At 43.4% G+C, this 23,176-nt stretch overlaps 9 protein-coding genes across 11 annotated transcripts; 6 read left to right on the top strand and 3 right to left on the bottom strand.

The window, feature by feature from the left end:
• The first annotated feature begins 59 nt into the window (after positions 1-59).
• On the top strand, positions 60-450 carry LOC108060060 (uncharacterized). The gene has a single exon (XM_017145620.3). The coding sequence runs from the start codon at positions 111-113 to the stop codon at positions 294-296; it is 186 nt and encodes a 61-aa protein (XP_017001109.2). The 5' UTR covers positions 60-110; the 3' UTR covers positions 297-450.
• Positions 451-623: 173 nt separating this feature from the next.
• LOC108060056 (uncharacterized) lies at positions 624-1,211 on the top strand. Its single transcript, XM_044395978.2, has 2 exons — positions 624-838; positions 909-1,211. The coding sequence occupies exons 1-2, from the start codon at positions 660-662 to the stop codon at positions 1,189-1,191; spliced, it is 462 nt and encodes a 153-aa protein (XP_044251913.1). The 5' UTR covers positions 624-659; the 3' UTR covers positions 1,192-1,211.
• A 1,616-nt stretch (positions 1,212-2,827) lies between these two features.
• LOC108060057 (uncharacterized) lies at positions 2,828-3,319 on the top strand. The gene has a single exon (XM_017145617.3). The coding sequence runs from the start codon at positions 2,888-2,890 to the stop codon at positions 3,308-3,310; it is 423 nt and encodes a 140-aa protein (XP_017001106.2). The 5' UTR covers positions 2,828-2,887; the 3' UTR covers positions 3,311-3,319.
• gcl (germ cell-less) lies at positions 3,319-8,285 on the bottom strand. Of its 2 annotated transcripts, none has more exons than XM_070212654.1 (4): positions 8,080-8,285; positions 5,546-5,715; positions 4,544-5,491; positions 3,319-4,479 (listed from the first exon to the last, which is right to left on the bottom strand). In XM_070212654.1, exons 2-4 carry the CDS (start codon positions 5,677-5,679, stop codon positions 3,852-3,854), a joined length of 1,710 nt encoding a protein of 569 aa, XP_070068755.1. In that variant the 5' UTR covers positions 5,680-5,715; positions 8,080-8,285; the 3' UTR covers positions 3,319-3,851. The 2 variants fall into 2 exon arrangements, with proteins under 2 accessions (XP_070068755.1, XP_017001104.1); XM_017145615.3 differs by having other exon boundaries at positions 5,546-5,703.
• Positions 8,286-8,791: 506 nt separating this feature from the next.
• LOC108060078 (tetraspanning orphan receptor) lies at positions 8,792-14,469 on the top strand. Of its 2 annotated transcripts, none has more exons than XM_017145650.3 (5): positions 8,792-8,945; positions 9,168-9,369; positions 12,536-12,713; positions 12,784-12,922; positions 12,991-14,469. In XM_017145650.3, the coding sequence occupies exons 2-5, from the start codon at positions 9,187-9,189 to the stop codon at positions 13,790-13,792; spliced, it is 1,302 nt and encodes a 433-aa protein (XP_017001139.1). In that variant the 5' UTR covers positions 8,792-8,945; positions 9,168-9,186; the 3' UTR covers positions 13,793-14,469. The 2 variants fall into 2 exon arrangements, with proteins under 2 accessions (XP_017001139.1, XP_017001138.1); XM_017145649.3 differs by having other exon boundaries at positions 12,536-12,725.
• On the top strand, positions 9,999-12,461 carry LOC108060077 (kelch-like protein 26). Its single transcript, XM_017145648.3, has one exon. The coding sequence runs from the start codon at positions 11,075-11,077 to the stop codon at positions 12,398-12,400; it is 1,326 nt and encodes a 441-aa protein (XP_017001137.2). The 5' UTR covers positions 9,999-11,074; the 3' UTR covers positions 12,401-12,461.
• Positions 14,470-15,230: 761 nt separating the features above from the next.
• On the bottom strand, positions 15,231-15,850 carry PGRP-SC2 (Peptidoglycan recognition protein SC2). The gene has a single exon (XM_017145494.3). It carries the CDS (start codon positions 15,846-15,848, stop codon positions 15,294-15,296), a length of 555 nt encoding a protein of 184 aa, XP_017000983.3. The 5' UTR covers positions 15,849-15,850; the 3' UTR covers positions 15,231-15,293.
• Positions 15,851-19,343: 3,493 nt separating this feature from the next.
• Positions 19,344-19,985, bottom strand: LOC138912380 (peptidoglycan-recognition protein SC1a-like). The gene has a single exon (XM_070213124.1). The coding sequence runs from the start codon at positions 19,941-19,943 to the stop codon at positions 19,386-19,388; it is 558 nt and encodes a 185-aa protein (XP_070069225.1). The 5' UTR covers positions 19,944-19,985; the 3' UTR covers positions 19,344-19,385.
• A 289-nt stretch (positions 19,986-20,274) lies between these two features.
• LOC108059990 (mitochondrial sodium/calcium exchanger protein) lies at positions 20,275-23,172 on the top strand. The gene is made up of 9 exons (XM_017145487.3): positions 20,275-20,416; positions 20,474-20,505; positions 20,565-20,785; positions 21,079-21,404; positions 21,462-21,536; positions 21,595-22,080; positions 22,344-22,483; positions 22,534-22,768; positions 22,877-23,172. Exons 1-9 carry the CDS (start codon positions 20,392-20,394, stop codon positions 23,170-23,172), a joined length of 1,836 nt encoding a protein of 611 aa, XP_017000976.1. The 5' UTR covers positions 20,275-20,391.
• The last annotated feature ends 4 nt before the right edge of the window (positions 23,173-23,176 follow it).

Here is a 23,176-nt window from a genome sequence, read left to right as displayed (position 1 = left end):
TCGGCGGATTTTCTCTTTTGGGGCTGTTTGATCACTTTATAGATCTAATTTCTCTTTGCTCGCCTCAGTCTTCGTTCGTTTTTGAAACAGTCAACATCTGGCAGTCCGACATGGCTCAGGATCCGCAAGCACTTTACTTTGCCGTCGGTCCCGGACCCAACGAGATCACCTGTCCCTATTGCAGGACCAAGGCCAAGACCCGCGTGGTGCGATCCTGGCTGCGTTGCTGCACCAAGAGGCACCACTGTGGTGCCTGCGGGGAGTACCTGGGCGTATACCGCCGGCCACAACTGTAAAGGATATCCGATCTATTTATCATCACAAGGATGTTGAAAAATATTGTGCTGGATGTTATAATAAACAATAAAAACTATTTTTAACAGTTACAAATAATATGTAATTCTTATCAAATTTTTTCTATTTTTCTCTTAAATAAAATGTTTGACACACCAAAAGGAATTTTGTAATAAAGAGAGAGAATGATTTATAAGATTCGATGCGTTGATTTAATTACCAGACCAACGCCTCACCTAAAGAGATATATCGGAAAAGAGAGACAGCGGTGGCTGGAAATCTCCGATTCTAATATTCCCCTCTAGTGATCTCTTTAAATTTGTATCTACTTTCAGTCACCGATCATTCTCGCTAGAATTCACACCATGACCGTAGACGAACCGCAAATTGTGGCCATTAGTGTCAGTCACAAACAACAAGTGGGATACCTAAAGGATGAGCCCACATGGATTCATTGTCCTTCGTGTGAAAAGTATGGAACCAGTGTGGTGCAACTGGAGGTGGTAACTTGCCTACAGAGATTTCTGGGATTCACAAAGCTTTGGTTTGCTATCTCATTGAAATTAAAATTTTAATTTGTATTTTAAATGGTATCTTGCCTTTCCTTCTGGTAGTAAAAAATGGCCCGGACGTCAGGACATTAACCACTACTGCTCGCACTGTGGTTGCTTTATTGGAAGATTCGTGGACATCAGCTGCATGGAACGGTGTCTTTCAAGATCAGCTCGTAAACAGGCGGCTGTGGATGATATGACTCTGAAAACACGCCCAAATGATTGCGCTGAAAGGGCCCAGAAGTCCAGGGAGAAAGTGCTGGCCAATAGGGAAAAGAAAAGGGCAGAAAAAGCTGCCAAGGAACTGGAAAAATCTCAAACACAAATAGCAGTGCACCAATGATCAAGAGGTTTTTGTATTTACTGTGGAAAGCTCTATACAAAGCTCTCTAGACTATGTCGCTGATAATTAAAAAAAAAAAATTAACAAATATAAAATTAACCACATTGATCAAATAAATTTAATTAAAGTTTTGAATCCATAGTTTTACATTTTCCGAGTCCTAGACGATTGCATTCTTCTACATTTTCGGTTATTAAGAACTGTTTTTTGATAAATGTCTTTGTAATGACAAAAAATCGACCAAAATTAAATGTTCTATGTTCTATTAATTCCTGACAAGCGTTATCAAAATAGTAATCATATTTAAATGTAAGAAACTTGATTCTAGCTTCGTAACAAGAATTCTTTAAGGGACCATCTATACGGTTTTTCTTAGTAATTCCGATAATCTCATCCTTACTTACTTATTTATAAAGAAACGAGTGTAATCGATTAGCGCGTCAAAATACTGGAAAGTATGACCATTAAGTTTTAATGAACAAGAATTTACAAATAAATGGATAAAGCAACGGATTGCTGGAAGAAAAATTCCAAGGAAACTCGCAAAAGACTATAAAAACGCAACCCAGCAGTCGACATAATATATTGTTGTTTAACAACTGTAAGTAACTGGCAGTATGCGAAACTTCTTAGTTCTTCTCATTTTCGCTCTTGTTTGGGAAAACGGCCGCACAAGGCAAATGGTGAGTTTGTTTTATAAACCCTATAATGGCAACATGCTTACATTTCATTAATAATAATAGATTCCAAATGTAATGGAGCAGAGCGTGGAAGGTGACCTAATGGAGTCAGATATTTCTGATTCAGATACAGATTATGGAAATTTTTTCTACAATAACGAAGAACAAAATTGTGTATCTGATGTGGGTGAAAGACAGTTTTATGAAATGGAATCGAATTTAAATGAAACTAAGATGGAGCTGAATGATTTAGAGCATGAATATAATGAAGTGGAGGAGATTAAACCTAATTTCAAGAAGATTGGTACGAAGTATTACCACATTGAGAACAAAGAAAAACTTGTCTGGTTCTTGGCATTGGATAAATGTCAGCAAATGAACGCTAGCCTGGTTAGTCTTCAAAACTTCGAGGAGTGGAACTCTTTAAAAATGCATTTGCAGCGAAACAAAAGCTACTGGCTAGACATTAGGACTGAGACCTCACTTGTTTCAGAAACTAATAGAGAGAGACCCCAATTCCTCATGTTTACTCCACATCTTTATTCGGCGAGGGACTCGTGCGACAAGTGCCTCGAATTGGAAACACAATCTGAGCATTTAATGAACGATGTGGACTGCTTTAAAGAAAACTATTATGTTTGCGAAATTAGCTTGAACCTCAACCCTGATCTTCCCCCAATATTGTAGGGACGGAAACAGAAAGCTTTTGGTAAAATGTGTAAATTCAATACATAAAACTTCACCAATAAAATGTTGTCTCAGAATATAATATTTTCGCTCTTAATTAAAAATAATTTTTTTAACCCGATAAAAAATACAGAAATTTGAAAACAAAAACGGTTTTTTTTTTCATTATTTTGCCTAATGGAATGAAACAATTATATTTTCTTGTAACAGGCATCTTTTTGCATCTTGTTTTGATCATCCTTGCTTCCATTTTTTCAAATTCGTACTATGAAAGTATAGTCAAATATTTACCGAACAATATTCAGATATTTTCAAAATTGTTGCCTAAAATGGGACGTTCTGAGAAAAAAAGTGTGGAGATGTCGGCATCTTTCTGTCATATCTCCAAGGCGACGTCAATCAGTAGACATTCGATAGTGAATGGCAATGGACGCAATCCATTCTTCTGGTTTCTGGCCCACTTTCGAAAAAGTTTCAAAGTCTGGCTTCGCCACTTGCCCCTGGGACAAGTAACTCTAATGGCAAGCTGGTTGTGGGGATCAATGAGCCCGTCTGAAAAGAAACCCTTTGTTACTGCTGCCCGAAGGTTTACCTACACGTATCGATCGCGAAGCAAAAAGGTCAACTGGGTGCTGGCGAAACTGAGGGAATCCGCTACTGGAGCCGAATGCCAAACGCAAACCCCGTGGATATTGATGAACGGCATCAAATCCTGGCAGCAATGCGTGCTAAACGATGTAATATTTATTTAGACCGAAGCTTTGGCTGTTTGAATTAATATTAATTTTTAATAAATGATCACTCAGGACAAGTTACTGTGCTTACATGTAGCGATTAAAAACGTGTTAATGACAGTAATTAAATATATGCATTGAACTTGCAGGATTCGAAGACGCTTAAATCATAGTTTCTTTGCTGCGTTTTCTTTTACTTATCAATCAATCTTAGAACTCTGAATTTACAAACTATATGCAACATCTACATTGTGCGAGGGCACTGGAGCGTGCGTCTACTCATAACAAGTAGATGACGTTAAGCGTTATTACAAGATACTAGTAATGTAAACGATATACAAAAATATAGATCCGCGCATACCAACACGATCGTGGATATGCTCTTGCTCAATGTACAAACGTCTAGATCAGATCGATCAGCCGCAGCTAATCGCGATGGCGAAAAACGAATATACAAATATAACTACAACGAGTCCCGGCCGCAGCGGGTAAATGAACAAAAAATGGTGGTAGTGGTGGTATTGGTACTGGTTTTGGTGGACTGCTTCGATGATCATGCTCAGCACGCCAGTTGGCCGCAGATACCGTCCGTCTCACTGCCCGGCCAAACGATCCTCGGCCGCGGAGCCGGCGAGGATGGCGTCGAGGGCTCCGAGTCGCCAATGAAGACTGCCGAGTCATCGGCACTGGACGGGGTTAGCGGTCGTTCGCTGTTCGCTCCGATCTCCGAAATTGGTATGGACAACGACGTGGTCGCCTCCTCGCTAAGCGGCACAATCTCCTTGAAGCTCTGATTCGGCGGCATCACCACCAGCATGTTTATAGAGATTAGCAGTGGGTGCACCAGCTTGGGGTCAAGCACCATCAGCGGTACCTCCTCATTCTTCTCGAGGCTCAGGGAGCAAATCTCGGACGTTTGAGTGAAGACCGGCTGCCGCTGAGCGTTTATCGAGGTCACCGTGGTGCGGACCATGAACTTGCGCTTCGTCTGCAGGCTAAGCACACGCTCGTGCTCGTGCCGATGGTGGCGACGAATGTTCAGTCTGCGCGAGTCCATGATCAGTATGAGATCCATGCCGAAGTTGAAGCCCGTCCAGCGCCACTTCTGGTAGCCAGGCTCGAGCAACATGCGACCACAGCGCATGCAACTCTCGAAGAACTGCTCGTCGTCCAGCTGCTGAGGGCTGCTGTATGGAATAAAATTCAAAAATAAATTACTAATGAAGTAGGAAAGGCTTACCAGAGACTTACCAGTCCTCCTGCCCGTGATCGATCCGCAGTAGGGCGTCCCAGTGGTTGTGGATGTGCCGATAGAGCCACTCCTTGGGTATAATGTTGTCATTATAGATGATCTTCAGATCCATGTAGTGGTTGGTCAGGTACTGGGTGCGCAGCTTCTGGAAGACCTTGACGTACGGCTGGCCCTCGGGTGTGGCCAGGAAGGAGCGCTCCTCCATACGGCTGGTGAAGTACGTCCACTGGACGACATCTCCGCTGGGGGTGTGCGTCTCCACGCCGGCATTTACCAATCGTTCCTGGGCCTTCACCGCTTCCGCCCGTTGCACAGGGTCCTCTGGATCGTAGTCGGGATGCAGGCACAGGAACATCCATGTGCGCAGCAGTGTGTAGAGGGAGAACTCCGTCTGCATCACGTACAAATCGGGACTGGCGGTCAGCGCACTCATCAGCTCGATGGAGATGTGCCTCAGCAGGTTCGGCTGTTTACTGTAGATGCTCAGCAGGTTGATCTGGAACCACTGGAAGGTGGACTTCTTCACACCGACCACACCGTATTGGCAGGCGGCCTCGTAGTACTGGATGGCTGTCTCCGGACTGATGTTATCCACCATCACCTCGGCACACTTGTCGATGATCCCGTCCAAGTGGAATAGCGTCGCCGTGGCCAGGACCGAGATCACATCCGCCGACTCAATCTCGATCTCATCGGAGTACATCGATCCAAAGACAGCATCCAGGCTGGCCACGGTGATCCGCTCGTCGAGGATCGCGATCTGAATGAAATTCTGCTGCGCCTCCCGCCAGCTCCCGTTGAACATGGTGTAGAAGTAGGGACTCTGGCTCAGGTAGACCTTGTGCAGGTGCCACACCTTATCCAGAGCCATAACAGCCACATCCGAGTTCTTTTCCTCCTTGAAGAGCGCCTTGTATATGTACTGCGTGGTGGTGAGGAGCTTTTTCCTGCAAGAACATATTTTATAATGGTTGCATCTATGTAAAATGTTAGCCACTCACTTCTTGGGCTGCGTGGTGTCCAGCTGGGCCTGCTCATCCTTGCCCAGCGAGGAGTCCGTGCTTCGCTTCCGCTTCCGCCGGTTGCTAAACACCTCCGCAACATTCATTTGCATGGAGCCCACGATCTGACCCATGGCTCAGCACAGGATTGACACGGTCTGAAAGGACAGCTGTTGTTACAAAAACATTTGTTTATATTTCGTTTTTCGTAGGAGATTTGGGTCAACGACAGAGGCAGGGGGCCCTTTATCGATCTGACAGGTTGCGTGCTGATAGTGCCCCCAAATGGAACCGGTTGACCCACTTTCGTTCCGCCAAACTGTAACACCAGCCGCTGTAACGGTGGGGAAACCTTTCCCGGGTGGGCGAACACTTTTGAGTGGGTGACATTTTGGGCCCTAAACCCAATGGAAAGCTCATCCATTCATCAACGATGGTGATGTTAGCACTCCTCTGAGCCGCGATTAGTCAGTTGTAATGAAATCCCCCCTCAAGAAGGGTCGGAAAACTTGAAAAGCATTGCTAGATTGCAACTGATAAATTTTTGATGTTTGCTTAAGTAATTACACGACTTAACTGCCTAAAAAAATGTTGTAAATATCACTGCATGAGTCAGAAATATAGACATTTTGCTTACTCATCAGATTCTATGTAATTAAAATTGGTATAATCAAACTCTATTGGTATAATATAACAATATATTAAACTCTGAGTTAATAAAACTATCGCCGATATTTAAAGTGCAATGTAAGTAAACTTTAAAAGTAGTAAGTAGGAAATGCCCGTAGCCCCAAGACAACTTCAAAACGGCCTTATGTACGTGAACCGCACTGTAGTCACGAACTTATTTTGGTAGTATCAAAGGGGGCGGGTCTCTATAATTAGAATGAGATCAAACGAGATCGATTCCATGTGCGTGTTTATGCTTTGTTTATGCTTTGCCGCCAATTGCTGGAGCTGGACGAGCTGTTGTAACCATGTCAAGGCCGCGACGGAAGCTACTATACATTATTGTTGCTGCTGCCCATTAACAACAAGCGAACGCTTTCGTCACCTCATTGATATGGACGACCAGACAGCCAGGCCCGATAATACTCGTGCGATGATTATCTATTCGGATTCAGGCTCATCTTAAAGTAATGATTGTTGAGTTCAGTTGGGGAAAGGTGGCTTGGGGGTCCGCCAGCAGATGGCGGGTTTGTTTTGGTGTGGCGCAGTTCCGAAAACAAAAGTAAACTATTCAAAACCGGTTCCATCAGCGTGTATTTCTTATAAGACCAAAACAAGACGATTGCAGCGCTTTAAATTACGTCACCAGTTGAAGCCAGAGAGCAAAGAGAGTAAGAGCTAGAGAGAGGAACAAACTAAAGGGGGTTGGGACCGGAGACCACCAAATAGAGGCGAACATCCAAGTATAACTCGATTTTCCACAAGTCGTTATTCGAAAATTAAAGGAAAATTGCGTAGATAATAAACCGTATAAAAATGTATCCAAGCATTACTTTTAATATTATACTACTCTGTGGTCACGTAAATTTAATATTATTATTTGTTAATAAAAACTTTTGTTCATAACATAGTATTGTTTCAAAACTTTCTTTGAATATGAGCAAGCAAACGATAAGTAAACTTGCTTAACATGTATCTTTTAAAACTAGTTTAAACTTTGTCAAAATAACTAGGTCTTTGTTTCGGAGAGGTTGAAGATACTGTTAGCCATCAGGTAGATCTATTGAAAAGTCGAGTTTCCTTGGTTAAGGTTTCAAGAAGAAATAAATCTTACTACAGCTATCGTTCACATGGAAGTGCTACTGTAAAAAGATGTACATATAGAAGCATGATATCACCCAGAGATAGTATTTATTTATAAAATAGGCCGATTGTGACATTTTTTTTACACTAAATATATATTTTGAGAACGAAAAAAAAAAATTAATGTTGCCCAAGGAGTTAACGGCTAAATAACGTGGGTGATCGTCGAAAGAAGCCAACAAGCATGGGCGGAGACTCGAACTCGCGTACGCATTTTCGTAGGGAATTCCAGTCGCTTTAGACGACAGAGCCACCGCAGCTAGAAAATTGGGAACGGCTGAGTTCGAAGATGTGTGTTTGTTGCGGGGTAACTCGTTTGGTAAACATGCAGATAAGGCCAAAAGCCCCTCACTCTGATTTATGGAAGGGACATCAGCTGATTGGCAGCGCAAAAGCATGTTTATTCGCACTATTTACCATTGGCTGTTGTTTGGCCCTGATAACAGCGCGTTTACAGATACGAAAAACGGACCACCGAACCGAACCACCAACTTTCTCACACTTTTCTCTCCCCATTTTCCTGGCTGCGGAGTGCAGTTAATCTGAAGCTATAAATAGCAAACAAAAGTGAATTCGGTGGGTGACGTAGTTGGGAAAAGCAGAAGGGGGAGGGATGGAAAACGCTGAAGAGCGAGGGAGAAGGAACCGAGAGCGAGCGCTAATGAACGACGCAAAACTGAAGGAAGCAAGGTACACAAAGGGAGCTGATAAACGAAACTTACTGTAAATGTGCAGTTGCAGTCCCGTAACTTTATGTAACTGCACTTGCACTCCACGTCCACCAGCTTGGTTACAAAAAATAAAATAAACACCGAATAAAATGTTGCGCGAGCGTGTGTAAGCGTGCGATTTAAACCATTTCAATTCCGTCCGCTGGCAAATTAATCTCTGTTTTGCTGCACTTCAGATTGCTCTCCAAAACCATTAGGTATGGACAATAGTCGATAACACTACAGGTTTCTTGACTCTCAGTGCTGCCAATTTAGGTGTTTTCCCACTAGATTTGGCAGGTACGGAACAAACTAAAAAATAGCAGTTAGCGGGAATTATAGCCCCATTCCAAATAAAATTTGCTTTATTGAACTTGTCAACTCATGTATTTTTTTTACTATGCCACATGGAGCAACACATAATGCAATGCATTTTGTTAAATCTTCCTCAAATTTAATTCGAAAAAAGGTTACCGAAGTTTTATTTTTCCAAAGTTTTAATAATTGCCTTAGAATCTTTGTAAAATGTATTCTTTTTTTCTGTAACATTTAATTTAAAAATAGAATGGTTAAAAATAAAAAAAAACATTTTGTAAATAACATTTTTTCTCGAGTAATTTTTAATTGAAGAACAAGAAATAATTAACGAACTGGTAGTAAATTCACCAATTGGGCTCGCATAAACGAGCCCAGTGTTGCAAAACGACCACGCTCACTAAACATCTTCTCGTGGTATTTTCCCACAAGACGAATATTAATGTTTTGGAGTTTTCTGTGCTGCGCAGCAGTTAAATTAACTTGAACACATCGAAAGCGAAAAAAGTCAAGCTGCGGATATATATAAAAATCGAGCGGTTGCATCGGCCCCCAGATCGAAGGTACGTCCACTGACTACAACATAAACAGTGGGCGAATTGCTGCAGTGAAAGGTCAAAGTGGCAGCCGTGAAAAGTGGCACACAGCTCCAAATGTATACACTCAGATGCACCCACACACGCAAGCACACACGCACACACGGCCGGGGGGAGGGGAGGAATAAAAACACCCACAGTATCTGATTGTTTCTGCACCCGTTATCGTTATCGCTTTCCTTTTCGCAGTCGCTGTTTGGGGCGTGCAATGTTCAGGATCCACTTCAAAATGGGTCCGTCTCGCAACAACCAGCTGCACAGCAACAACAACAACAACAACAATGCGGCCGCCGGAAGTAGCAGCACCGGAAACCGTCACCTGAAGGAGTTCACCTGCTGCTTCGGCCTGCATGTCCACACGGCCACCTTGATGATCGGATTGTGGCACTTGGTAAGTGCATCGAGAATACCCTTTGACCTTTTGCTGCAGGTGTACATCCAGTGACACCCACGCCTGCAATCCGGCGAAAACTCTTGACCCTGCTCAGTGTCACGCAGGGGAAAAATCAATCGGCCAATGACTGCCAAACTTTGCGGTTTGTAGGCGAGCAGCCAACTCTGCACTTTCCCCGCCTGTGACGTCAATGGGGGGGCTGATTGGCCGCTGCTGCGTCAGCTGTTCAAATTGAACCACAATAGTCGGGGGTTTACGGCATCGCCGCTGCGGAAGTTTCCAAATCCCGCGTCCATTGTCCGAAACTAACCTTTCATAAGCCCCTGATTTCGCATAAGCAATTGCGGCACTGGAAAAAATAATAAAAACTGTGCACCATAGCAAAGTTACTGCATATGTGCATATATGGGGAATAACAAAGAGTTCATCATGAAATATTTTTATTAAATACACTGCTTAACTTTTAACTTAATTTGAAAACTTAGTTTAACTTTCATAGCTAGAACTTTACTATAAAATCAAAAATAATCAAAAATACTTCCAGAAATAAAAAAAAATAATATCCAAAGAACATTTTAATAGGTCAACAATTATCATAGACTTTAGACTTTATCAAAGTTCCCAAGTTTGTGGTTTCTTTTTCTACAAATTCTAGATAATTGACTGCTTGGTAGGGATTACTTGACCCCGATAACGTCTTCGTGGCTATGACACATTCTTTGAATGAGAAACTACCAACCAAGAGTGTTTCTCTCAGTGCACTTACTGTTCGTGTGCTCGATAATCCGCCCCCTACAACTTTCATCATGCATTTCGCCTCTGATACCTGGTGTTTATTGCGGCTCAGGTCACGTTTGCAGCAGCAAACTCCGTCACATGAGTTGCCTCGGTAATTACGGTTTGGACAGCACTGGGGCTATCTGCCCTAATCTGGCCAATCTCAAGGGTTCCTTTGTTTACGTTTTGTAGATAGGCACAGCGTTAGAGGCCCGCAAAAACAAAGCAATTCCAGAAATCGATGGTTTAGTTGACTCATCCGCAGAGTGACAATGAAAGTTGATACACCAATGGCTGCAGATAAGATGCGGCTCACTGCAGATTACATTTCGCACCGATGAATAATTAAGCGAAAGATGGCAAACTGCCGCATCTAAGGTCGAGGCGTCATCATAGTACAGCCTTCAACCTGAGATACTCAGATACTTAGATACCGAATCGGATATCCAAACGCGACCATATGAGCAAACAGCAACAAGATATGTACATATTTTCATGAGCGATTCGGTTATTTTTAACAACTACACGTACTGGACAGATGATGCGAAAATATTTACTCTTCTGGGGGTTTACTCTTGCTTTTCGGTGTATATCTTTCTTCTGGAGCAGCCTTCTGAAGTGGCCTGCCATAAATCCGAGAATTGTTAATTCAGCTGTCATCTGGAAGCACACAGGTTGCAAATCAAATCGGGCGAAGCTCCCTTATCTATTCCGACCAGGCTTATCGTGATGCGCGGACCCACACACCTGCTAAACGCACTTGAAATACTTTTAGATGTTGAGATATCTCTGAATTCCCCACTCGTGATCCTTGCGAACTAACTCAGAACTTGTGGAATAATTCTCTAGCCACACACAATTCCCCACATTGCTCATTTCCGATGAAAGCGCTTCCGGCGGAAGGCGTCAGCCAGATTCAAATGCAATGCCCCAAGCAGACGACACAGATCCTGAAGACGATTCGAGTTGCGACTTTACCACTGGTTCAAAAGAGACGGAGGAAAGCGAGGCGGCCGAGGAGAAAGAAGGGGACCAGGTGACGGATGATGTCCTCGAGTATCTGCACAACAATCCTACGGCCTTCAATCGATCTTCCTCCGCTGTGCTGAGCATACAGGCCGGCGTCTTCAACACTGTCAACGAGCGCAGTTTGTCCTCTATGGGCTACTCGACGGCGAATTCGTTGAAGAAACCGTTGGAAACCAGTAAATTACTTGATGGGAAGACCAATCTGTACCAGGAGGTGGTCAGCCTTGTCAAACGGCGAGCTCAGACCAATTCAGAGGTCAGCATCGGAAAGAGTCGGCACCCCGTGCATCTAATGGCCTTGCAGAGCTTCTCGCGAATGTTTCGCGACATCAGCAACGACTTGAGCGTGGAGCTGCCTGAGGAGAAGATTACGCCTCGCTCCTTCTGCCTCATCTACGACTGGATGATCGAGGACAGGCCGATCCTACCTCGCCTCGGTCTTCTGGAAGTTCTCCAAGCTGCCACTTTCTTGCAGATTCCGCAGTTAATCAGCCAATGCCAGTATTGTCTGCAGAATGGCTTCAAGGAGGACTCCGCGGCGATTCTGTACTTTGAGGCTAAGATCCTCAAGCTGGAGCAGACCCACTGGGAGTTCCTAATGCGCGTCTCCAAGTTTTTTCTCACTCTGGTGGCCTCCAAAGAGTTCCTGCGTCTCCCGCTGAACCCATTCCTCATGCTGATCAGGTCCAGCCGCATTGGGGTCAATACAGAGCTGGAGGTCTTCATGGCCGCTGCTCGCTGGCTTAGCCACCACTGGCCCCAAAGACAACGAAACCTAACCGCTGTTGCGGGCAGCATTCGTTTCGGACTGATCCAGCCTTGGTTGCTCATCCGATTGCAGAAGCCGGATGTCACCGCCGTGGAAGTGAGGCGAATTGTAACGCAGCCCGAGGTGCGACAAGCCATTCACGATGGCATCGCATACACCACCACGCGACTTTTCTACGGAGCAGATCGCGAGGCGTTCATGCAGCATTTGCACAAGACGAGTGTCGAGCCACCCGTGCAACGTTGCTGGATATTCGACCGAAAGTGCCGTCATCACCATCGCTTGCAATGCAAGTTCACGCTTGACCTAACGTACGAGACGTTCGTGGAGTACCTGAACTATCTGCAAACCCAGCACCGGGACTACTGGCAATCTATGGAACTCGTAGAGACCAGCAATGTGTGCTTCAATTGTCAGGCCAAAAGGTTGGATCGAACTAAAGCCATTAGTTGAGTTTAGATGTTGGTTGTAAAAATTGTGAAATATATCTTGATACTTATGTCTTACTCAGAAATTGTATAGTTTATTTTGTTATATGACTAGTTATTATAATAACTATCTCATTTTAAACGTTAATTTTACTTTCAGTTTTTGAACATTTTGGCCTTGAGTGTTCTGGCCGTCATATGGCGCAATCCCGAGATGATGGACGAACTGGAAGGCGGCACCCACGACTACACCGTGGATCTGAGTGCTCCGGCCCTACCTACTCCACTAAGCAAGGTCGAACCGCCGTACGCCTACCGTGACCACTCCTTCAACTATCGTAAGCGTTACCGTAAGCAGTGGAGAGAGTTCCTTTAGCAACGCATTCAAATTGATTTATCCCTTTGCAGAGAACTTTGACATGGGCGGCTTGGTATGCACCTGCATGATAGCCATAACGCTGATGATGATCTATGGCACCATCAAGGGAAAGCCCTCGCACCTGTTGCCGTTCTTTTGCCTGCAGTTGTTTGACTTCGCCATTACCACGTAAGATTAGGGATACAGAAGTTTGTACAGATTTAAAGCTAAAGCATATATTCTCTTCCGATTGACAGTCTTACCGCCGCTGGATATCTGTGCTACCTGCAGGCCATCCACAGCATCATTGCCGAGTCGCACCGCTTGCCATGGCGCGAGAAGCTGCTGGAGCTGCCGCCTGAGGAGCTGGTTGTGGTGGTCCTCGTCGTCTTCATTTGCATTGTTTTTCTCAAGGCCTATTGCATTGGAATCGTTTGGCGCTGCTACAAGTACTTGACTCTCCGCCAGCAACACGTTCGCACTTTGTTCCCCTTCCTGGAGCCGCCGACTGGAGTCCACAGTGTGGGTGGAACCTTTGGTGCCGAGGAACGCTCCTACTCCACGCTGTTGCCCAATTACGATGAAGCGATTGCCCAATACTTGAAGCAGGCACCACCGCCATCGTACCAGGTGGCCATGTCCAATTACGAGGAGGCAGAGGACGCTGCGGCTGAAGGGGCAGAGGTCAATCCCTCGGTGGCCCCGCTTTTCGTCGCCCTTGGAGCAGCCACCACCGCGAATGCAGCCTCTAACACGGATGACAACATGGATAACAACAACGATCAACCCAACAATAACAACACCATGCACGTTAACGCCAATACGCCACCAATGCGTCGGAGCGATGCCGCTGTTAGCGTCAATGTTGAGGATGATGAGTATGACGACCTGGAGGTGATCGACGCTGGCGTGGATGTAATCGGAGGCATTCCACCGCCTCCGCCCTACAACGACGTGGCCGATGCCCAGGTGCAGGTGCCATCGCAGTCGCCGCTTCACCACCAACAACCCAACATCCCGGGACAAGTGTTTTGCGGACGCGACGAGAGCCAGGCCTAAGTTGTAGCTTGGATTAGTTTTGCTTCTCATGGCGAGTGGGTTGTGATCATCGGTGACCACCCCTCCCCACATCCTCTTCTTGCCCAGATGATCTGGTTTCTGGTCTTTCATCTCATAGCTATCATTCCCAGGCACACATACATGGTCTAAAAGGTTGCTTCAATGTATTGATCAGTGTTTTTAGAGAAACGAAACGAAAACAAGTTTCCGCTTTTAGCCGTCGCTCATTATTGTTGTTTAACGTACAATTAAGATGCTCTAGTTGCTGCTCATTTAGTAGACAAACAAGCATTAAAACCAAAAAACATTTTGCGATGCTGGCGAGGAAAGCCTCAATTCCTTTTCGGCCGCATCTGACCCGAACGTAGCTGCAACAATCTGTTAGAACGTTTTTATTTGGCCCGAATTAGCCTGAGCATTTCGGATAGTGTAGGCCCAAGTAGTTGTTACCAGAGAGTGTCGCTGGCATTGTAGACACCTTTACGATGTTCTTTGTTTTAAGCTATCTTGTAAGACTATGCATATTGAATACCGAGTACTGAACTAACAGCACAGGCAGACATAATCCATTAATTATGATGATATTATCAGCAACAGTAACGTTTTATGTGTGTAAAATATCTAAATGTATACTGTGTCTAAATATGCAGAGATATTCGAATAAACATTAGATTATATTTATTTTGTGTTTTGGTTTTCATTTGAACAGCCCTTTTGATGGTCTATTCGGAATGAGTGATATTCGATCGAAAGGTTTTTTAACCTAAGAGATTTATATGCAGGCGCGGATCCAGGGAAATGGAAAATTAATGAGCCATAATTTTGCACAGATCCGCCGCTGGCTATGGAGAAATGGCGGAAAAGTTAGATGTAAGCTGTTGGGCCCAGTTTGTTTCAGAACTTAAGCATGGTTGCGATCTTGTTAAAAATGGATTCATACAATTTAAATCCGAAGCACCGTTCAAAAGATAATATAAAAAATTGAATTTTTAGTTTTTTCCTTAATGATTGTACAAATCGTTCTTATAAAAATTTTTATAACAATTTTAGGTTTGTCAAACACTTGTACATATATTACTGTTTTGTAAAAAACATTTTTATTTTGATTAAAATGTTACGGTGCACGATTTTCCTTCTTTGCCTTATTTTGCCAATTTTTAAAAGAATCTATGTTTACATAATGTAGCTATTCTTGAACGTACATCCTTCTTAAGTTTAAACAGGAGAATCCCAACATCATCTAACTTAGAGAAAGCTCTTATTTCTTTAATGCTTATCATCTTATTTTCCTTGATATTCAGTGACAGAAAAGTACCTTTCTGAAAATTTCCGATCATTAAGCTGGGCTGCGATGACTAAGCCATTAACAATAAGCTAGGTCAATCCCTAGAAATAAATCCCCTGGAGAAAAAATACCCGAGATTATGTTGTGTGCGATTGTAATTTTAAGACATTAATTGAATTGTTTTTTTTTTACATTTTTCAAAGAGCACTTCTGCGCTTAGGCCTTCCAGTTGGACCAGGTGCGGATCTCGTTCCAGATGTTGGTGCCGGGGCACTCGGTGGAGCCCACCTGGCGATGTCCGTAGAGGGTGTATCCGGAAACGATTTGGCCGCGGGAGACGGCGTCGGAGAGCAGGCCCTTGGCGGCGGAGATCTGGGCAGAGGTGAGGGTGTTGGTGTTATAGTTGCCCAGGAAGGAGATGCCGATGGACTTGGAGTTCCAGTTGGTGGCGTGGGCACCCATCACGTTCCAGCCACGTCCCTCGTAGACATTGCCGTCTCCGCCGATCAGGAAGTTGTAGCCGATATCGGCCCAGCCCAGGGAGTCCATGTGGTAGGCCTGGATGTTCTTCAGCTGGGTGATGCAGGCGGCCTTGGTGGAGCAGTAGTTGCCGGCGGTGTGGTGGATCACGGCGTAGCTCAGGGAGCTGGCCAGCGTGGTCTTGCTGGTGGCCGAACGGCCGCCCCACTCCGACTTGGAGACGATGGTCACGCCGAGGACGGCCTGGGCGCAGAAGAGGACTGCCAGAAGGACGAGAGCTTTGTTTGCCATGGTTGTGGATCGATTGTGTGGCCTGTCGTGCGATCGGGCCTTTTATACCGCTCGGCATAGCTTATCGCCTGCAAGACGATCCCTCGCTCGGGCTGTGAACCGGGTCGTGTGCTTCCATCTGATAGGAGGGCTATCTGCTGACCAGATCCTGATACCGCGATGACGACGGACCAATCACGCTTCTAATCAGACCAAGTGGCATTAATTAATTTGTCTAAGAGGTGGCTATATATTGTGCTGCATAGCCCCCTATCATAACATTGCGAATTTCCAGATTTATTATCGCTTTACTTTATCATTTTTAAAAGCTTTTTTAAGATTTATTACGTGGGATTTTATTACATTTTTAATAATCTATAGAAAGCAATATATGGATGATATTTAAACGGTTACAGGCCAGTCCAGTGTTTTGCAAACTTTAAGAGCTTGGGAGTAGGATAAGGATTGCATCGCATTGATTTTAGTGATCATTTAAAGATTCTAGTTACACAACTTCTGTAGCAGAGGGATCTTGTTAGACCGACTCGCCTAGTTATTCTGATCAGGAATACATATACTTAACTATTTACTTACAATTTTTACCCGTCGACTATGCGAGTATAATTAACTGCAGTAACTGAAAGCTTGACCACTATTTCCTTGCTGAGCTTTTATTGTTGTGGAAATAATTATGGAAAGTAAATATAAAATACAATTAAATTGGAGACACGTCCTTGGATAAAAGTTTGAAAAATTCGAAATGAAAATCTAAGTAAGGAATTATAGTGTTTATAGGTATTTATGGAAAAGGATAACACGTTCCTTGATAAATTTTCCATAAATTCGAAATTAAAAGCTTAGAAAGGACGACTCAAGCTTTTTTAGAAAGTAGATAAATTTTTCAAAAGCGTCCAAGCTTAAAGGCAGTGTCGTAAAAGTATACGCATACATGTACTATACATTGAACATAGGCCCTGAAAAATAAAAAGTAAAATCATTATTTTATTTATTGTAAGTTACAATTTGTAACTGACGTTAGAGGACGATTATTAAATACAAAATATCTTATTAATTTTTAGATTTGTATGAATATATATTTAAATGGCTAAAACGGCAGCACTGAAGCTCACATTTTGCGTAGCATCGTACGATTGAACTAAAAGTTTATTAATAAATAGTTTCAGTTATTTTTTTGATTTCTAATCGAAACCGATGTGGCGGTTTCCCATTTAAATTTATATGTGGTTTTAAAGTTATAAGTACTTTAAGTGGCTGATATGAATGAATGAAAGACACGAACCAAAATATTGTTTAATCAGCGACGCAAAAAATGGTCACTTAATTGCTGATTAGATTATTGATCGTTGGCATCACTTGTATGTCATACGCCCCAATTTCAAATACGATCCACAAGATAAGTGCTCTAAAATTCTCTTTGTCCCCTTTGTCATGACGGGATCCAAAAAACTTATTGATAAAGCAATATAAGGAGTCATTGTGGCAAATAAAGCATAAAAGTAGACAACAAGAATAACACATCATTTACAAAAAAAAAATCGGAAGAATATGGAACTGATATTGTTTCATATAAATTTTTCCATAACAAAATGGTATGATTTCATATCAATATGGTACAAAATCATTTGTTCGGAAATATCATTTTGATATGAAAACAGATGGGCCGAAATTGATATGAAACAAGAGAGAACGCTATAGTCGGGTTGGTGTCCCGACTATTTAATACCCGTCACTCAGCTAAAGCGAACGCTGTACTCGGGTTGGTGTCCCGACTAATAATCGTAACTTAGCTAAAGGGAGTGCGAGGGAGATAGATATATATTGACAATTTTGAATGCGTATAACTTTTTAATGAATGGTCTGATCTAAAAAATGTCTTCTACATTTCGATAGGTATAAATATACACAACAAAATTGAATTTATACTTCTCGGAAATCTTTAAAGATGTGGGCGCAGGACCCATTTTAAAATCGTTAGTGGGCGATTGTGGTCGTTAGAGGGGGCGTGGCGCTCGGCTAAAATAAACTTGCGCTGCGTAGGAAGCCAAAGAATATGTGTGGGAAATCTCAACCTTCTAGCTTTTGTAGTTGCTGAGATCTCAGCGTTCATACAGACAGACAGACGGACAGACAGACGGACAGACGGACAGACGGACAGACGGACAGACGGACAGACGGACAGACGGACATGGCTATATCGACTCGGCTAGTGACCCTGATCAAGAATATATATACTTTATGGGGTCGGAAACGCTTCCTTGTAGCTGTTACATACTTTTGCACGAATCTAGTATACCCTTTTACTCTACGAGTAACGGGTATAAAAATACCCGATGGATGATTATTTTTGGTATTTCTTTTCTCTGTGTACCAAGAAATGATTGAACTAGCAGGATCACAATCAACTTATAAGAACTTTGATTATATTAAACTAAATTAAATCACTAAACGAATAAATAGTTCTCACTAAAAAAATCCTGTTTTCTAAAAACATGATTGACAACATAGTCCGACGTGGCTAGATCGGTAAGTGATCGGTAAGTGATCCTGAACAAGGATACTTAGAGTCGTACCCTGCGAGTTTCGGGTATAATTACCGCAGTACCAGGCTCTATTTGGCTCCTTATCTTATAAACAAACAGCTACACCTAAAACTTGTAACTTTTTAATTCAATAGTCAATTGGCCAATTGATATAAAGGGGATTTTTTTTTTATCAGCCACGAGCTTCCACAGCTGACTTGTAGAAATTTCCCTTTCCAATAATCGCAACTGGCAGATGAACTCGTAAATCTTGTTAAGTAGCTGGCAATCACGGAAATAAAAATACTGTAATAATCTGAAAGTCGCCGGAGGAGATCCTGGACAGCAAGGTGAGTGGGGTGGGGCTGGAACCACTTGGCCCAGCCAATCTACTTTGTCCAGCCATCCGAGTGCCACCAAGTGGTTTTCCCTGTGGCAGGAAGGAGGTGAGTCTCGAAACTGAAAGCTTAAGCAAGTTATTAAGCACAAAAACAACTGAAACTCATTCAGAACGACTTTGTTAACGAGGATGTCGTTAATGAGACTGCGGTCCAAGTGGCGGATAGTCCGCTTTGGTCAGCGACCGATTGAGGACTTTCCCGCTGCTTTGACTGTAGTAATTGTCGCAGTCCAGTTTTGAAAGTTAATTTAAAAATTTGTATGCAAGCATTTCTGTTGCATTGAACTAAAGTTGCCCAAGTTCAGCACAAGAGTCTGGACGACTCGACTTAATGATATTCTGCAAGTTTGCCCGGCACACATCCTCCTTTTTCTATAAATTTGAAAAGTTTTCGTAAATGTTGCCAATGAATACTTTGACAGCTCGAACGTGAGAGTTCGGCTGCAAAACGAAGATGGATAATGGGAGCAGGAGCAGGAGTTTGGAATTGTATTTATCCTTTGTCCGTCACTTAAAAGACGGCATTCGAAATACGAATCAATCTACGCCAGATCACCCAGAGAATGGAATTCGAAATGATTTTTTTAAACAATTTTATTCATGTCACCAAGATGCTATCTAACCAGACCAGTGGGACCAGCCGCGGATCTCGTTCCAGATGTGGGTGCCGGGGCACTCGGTGGCGCTGACCTGGCGATGGCCGTACAGGATGTAGCCGGAGCTGAGCTGGCCACGGTTGACCGCATCGTTGAGCAGCTGCTGGGCGGCGGAGATCATGTTCGGCTCCAGGGTGTCCCAGTTGTAGTTGCCCAGGAAGCTGATGCCAATGCTGTAGGGGTTCCACTCGGCGGCGTGGGCGCCCATGTTGTTCCAGCCACGTCCCTCGTAGACGTTGCCGTCTCCGCCGATCAGGAAGTTGTAGCCGATGTCGGGCCAGCCCAGGGAGTCCATGTGGTAGTTCTGGACGCCCTGCAGCACGGCGTTGCACTGGGCACGGGTCTCGCAGTAGGAGCCGGCGGTGTGGTGGATGATGGCGTAGCTCAGGTAGTTGCCCAGGGCCACGGTCCACTTGGCGCCGCGACCACCCCAGGCCGACTTGGGAATGACGTAGACGCCCTGGGCCAGGTACTGGCTGCAGACCAGGACGGCGAGGAGGAGAGCCACTTTGGAAACCATGATTACCAGCTGTAATAGTTGACGATCGCTTGATGGAGAACATAGCCTGGAGGAGGCGCTTTTATAGCAAACTGCCGTCGAAAATCGCATCTTATCGGGGTCGTATATAACTGATTTACAACGCTAATCGATGGCACTTGCCCAGATTCGTGTTGGGGGAAGCACCTTGCCAAGAGCTTCGTCACAATCGGCTGATTTTGATTTATTCGATCGGCCATTCCGGTAGGTCCTTATCAAGTCTGGTAGTTCGGCTCGCGCATAATTTTCCGTTTACAGCAATGGGTCCTCTAAAAAATGTAAGTCATCCATTCAGAAATGGTAATCCTATGCTAAATGAGTAAAAAATTGTATTCGAGTTAGTTGTTCAATGCATGTCAGGCCATCTTTTACGTTTGAAACAATATATTCCAAAGGACAAATAGCTTTTTAGCCACGATATCTTCTAAGAATGTCGACGAATGCGAGCACCTATAGTAAGTAGGATGTCCTGCTGGTTAATTTTCGTATTGGACTAACACACTCCCACACAGCCTTTAATAATTATAGCAATTTTATGGAGAACGTGAGTATGGTTAACTATAAATGATATACTGGTATCTTCATGGGATCAACCTGAAACAGGTGAGCTGTTTGCTCGTGATGGATCTCCATTTTACGCATCGTTGTCACATGGCTAAACATATCTCGGACTGCAGATATATTACCTATTTGTTTAACTATTACGTGATGATGTACTGTACCTTCGAAATCAACAATAAGATGACTGAAATATCGGTGATGTTGCTGTTTGCACTGATCTACTGCATTTTCCTGTGCATCCTCTACAAATGCGTCAACAACTAGTGAGTTCCACCCAAAAAAAAAACGATATGAAACGTAGCTCGATTTTACATTATTTAAGATCAATTAGAATTTAATATGTGGCCAGGTAAATTTGACCTGGTCGATATAGGTTTTGCAGGACTTGAAATTTACATGGCCATATCGATTTTACGGGAACATGCTTATATTTTTGGGTGTAGGGCACACGTCAATTGTTCTCTGTGTCGCTATCCGCACTAAACCCGAGCTAATCTAAATGCAAATTATTTTCGCCTTTTTTATGAGTTAAATTGCTAAATTCCAAACCGTGCAGCCTAACATCAACGCTCAAGATCGCTGCTCAAAAGTTTCGGATAAACGAGTACATGGCGGGCGTAATGCTCGTGGGCGTGGCTAATTCAACTCCCGATCTTCTGGTCAACCGTTCGCCAGTCAGAGATACGTCCCTAGCCTTCAACACGGCCATGGCCAACGCCCTAACTGTCATTTGCTTGAGCGGAGGAGCGGTGTGCTTCATTCGTCCTTTCAGGATGAATGGTACAAGTGTCTTCCGGGATCTTCTCTTTCTCTTGCTCGCCATAGAGTTGGTACGACTTATAATAGCTGATATTTCCTACAAGCCATGGGTAAAGGGTGCTTGTAAGTTAACTCTGTTCAATGGATTGCCAGTATATATTCCTAGTTAACCTCTTCCAGTGTTTATTGGTATATACCCACTATACCTGCTTATCAATATAGGCGATGTCCTTCTTCAACGACACACAATAAAAAGTGAGTATGAGGCCATTATCCTTTTTTAATATTTAATATTTTATTTTAATTGTTACAGAACTGCGAAAGGAAATTGAACACATGAGGCACATACCATCATCCCATCGCCACGATCGCGAATTGGCTGACAAAATTATTCTTTTAAATGGTCTGGAGGAGGACGATGAGATCCAAATCTTTGAATCGAAAGTATTTCACAAGAGATCTTTTGACGCAGGGTTTTTTGTCACACCCAAGCCACTTATTCGACACAAGGGAGTCGACGCGGAAACCAACCGAACCATTCTCCACAGCAAGTCGAATCCAAAGAATCTTTTCCTATTCCGCGACTTTTTCCATACGATCAATCCCATTAACTCAGAGCAGTGGGCCGTCAGTGGTAGATGTTCACGTATTGCACTAGTCGTCACAGCCCCAGTTAGTTTCATGCTAAAGTTGCTCATCCCATTTGTGGACATCACAAAGGCCAAGCATGGATGGAGCAAGTTATTGAACTGCCTTCAACTCATATTAACCCCTTTTGTGATCATAACACTAGTTGAAAGTAAGTACACGTTTAGCATATTGTTATGAGTGTAAAAGTCTTGAGAGATTTTCAGGATCAGAAACTTAATAATTTCTAATTTAATTCAGAAATTTTTATTACAATAATATAACTTTAATAACATACAATCTTAGTCTCTAAGAGTTATTATCTAATTAAAAATTATTAGAAAATTATTAAATTTAAATACTCGCATTTAAAAACCCTTGCTAATATAAAAATATATTTGACTTCTTAAATCTTAATAATGATCTGCCTTTTAGCTAGTGTAACCGACAACTACAAGGATTGGTATAACCTACCCAAGTTCACAATGGCTTTTTGGTCCTTATTGGTAACGACACCCTTGGCCATTATTGTATTTTTGCACTCTCGCACTGACATCCCGCCGTTCTACCATATGGTAAGATTACCGCAGTGTCAAAGCCCTTAAAAAATGGATTACGCCCTTAGGGTTATTGCGTGCTTACTCTATGTGTCGTGATTATTCTCACGTGGATTTGTGCCTGGGAAATGGATGTACTGATATCCATAATTGGCATTGTCTTTAAGCTGACGCCTCCCTTTATGACCATCACCTTCAACACGATGTCTTCTGCAATGGCAGACTTTATATCCTACTTGCATCTCGCCGAACACGGCTATGGAAAAATGGCCTTTGGCGCCATAATTGGCGGTTCAGTTTTCAGTGAGTAGAGCTCTAGGCGTTCCTTCCTACTTTTATCTAAAACCTTTCAAGGAAAAGTCAAACCTAAATTCATGAAATTGTATTGATATAAGATCATCTCTCCCGCAGACATCGTTGTCAACATTGCCGCCGAATTGATGCTGGCGAAAACGTTCAACCACCACGGTCAAAAGGAAATCTTTGGGAATGAGGGCTTCACCATCTACTTGTTCCTGGTGATAACCATTATAACCACCATGTGGTGGTGCCTGACCTTCGACTTCGTTGCGCGTCGATCCGCTGGAGTGTTCCTGTGGTGCATCTTCATACTGTTTATCATTTACTCGACTGCCATTGAATTTCGGTGGATCCATGGTTTCGAAGACAATGTGCACATTGAGGTGGTTCAAATAACTCAAAGCTGAATCA

The sequence above is a fragment of the Drosophila takahashii genome, chromosome 2R (genome assembly GCF_030179915.1).
Source record: "Drosophila takahashii strain IR98-3 E-12201 chromosome 2R, DtakHiC1v2, whole genome shotgun sequence".
NCBI lineage: Eukaryota > Metazoa > Arthropoda > Insecta > Diptera > Drosophilidae > Drosophila > Drosophila takahashii.
This window is presented reverse-complemented; position numbering and strand designations above follow the sequence as displayed.

Excerpts from the sequence above, each read along its gene's own strand:
- LOC108060060 (XM_017145620.3), top strand. The coding sequence starts at position 111 with ATGGCTCAGGATCCGCAAGCACTTTACTTTGCCGTCGGTCCCGGACCC.
- LOC108060056 (XM_044395978.2), top strand. The coding sequence starts at position 660 with ATGACCGTAGACGAACCGCAAATTGTGGCCATTAGTGTCAGTCACAAA. Across the intron at positions 839-908 it reads CTGGGATTCACAAAGCTTTG|TAAAAAATGGCCCGGACGTC; the intron begins GTTTGCTATCTC and ends TCCTTCTGGTAG.
- LOC108060057 (XM_017145617.3), top strand. The coding sequence starts at position 2,888 with ATGGGACGTTCTGAGAAAAAAAGTGTGGAGATGTCGGCATCTTTCTGT.
- gcl (XM_070212654.1), bottom strand. The coding sequence starts at position 5,679 with ATGGGTCAGATCGTGGGCTCCATGCAAATGAATGTTGCGGAGGTGTTT. Across the intron at positions 5,492-5,545 it reads GACACCACGCAGCCCAAGAA|GAAAAAGCTCCTCACCACCA; the intron begins GTGAGTGGCTAA and ends ATGTTCTTGCAG. Across the intron at positions 4,480-4,543 it reads GATCACGGGCAGGAGGACTG|CAGCCCTCAGCAGCTGGACG; the intron begins GTAAGTCTCTGG and ends TATTCCATACAG.
- LOC108060078 (XM_017145649.3), top strand. The coding sequence starts at position 9,187 with ATGTTCAGGATCCACTTCAAAATGGGTCCGTCTCGCAACAACCAGCTG. Across the intron at positions 9,370-12,535 it reads TGATCGGATTGTGGCACTTG|TTTTTGAACATTTTGGCCTT; the intron begins GTAAGTGCATCG and ends TTTTACTTTCAG. Across the intron at positions 12,923-12,990 it reads TTTGACTTCGCCATTACCAC|TCTTACCGCCGCTGGATATC; the intron begins GTAAGATTAGGG and ends TCCGATTGACAG.
- LOC108060077 (XM_017145648.3), top strand. The coding sequence starts at position 11,075 with ATGCCCCAAGCAGACGACACAGATCCTGAAGACGATTCGAGTTGCGAC.
- PGRP-SC2 (XM_017145494.3), bottom strand. The coding sequence starts at position 15,848 with ATGGCAAACAAAGCTCTCGTCCTTCTGGCAGTCCTCTTCTGCGCCCAG.
- LOC138912380 (XM_070213124.1), bottom strand. The coding sequence starts at position 19,943 with ATGGTTTCCAAAGTGGCTCTCCTCCTCGCCGTCCTGGTCTGCAGCCAG.
- LOC108059990 (XM_017145487.3), top strand. The coding sequence starts at position 20,392 with ATGTCGACGAATGCGAGCACCTATA. Across the intron at positions 20,506-20,564 it reads ATAGCAATTTTATGGAGAAC|GTGAGCTGTTTGCTCGTGAT; the intron begins GTGAGTATGGTT and ends AACCTGAAACAG. Across the intron at positions 22,769-22,876 it reads AATTGGCGGTTCAGTTTTCA|ACATCGTTGTCAACATTGCC; the intron begins GTGAGTAGAGCT and ends TCTCTCCCGCAG.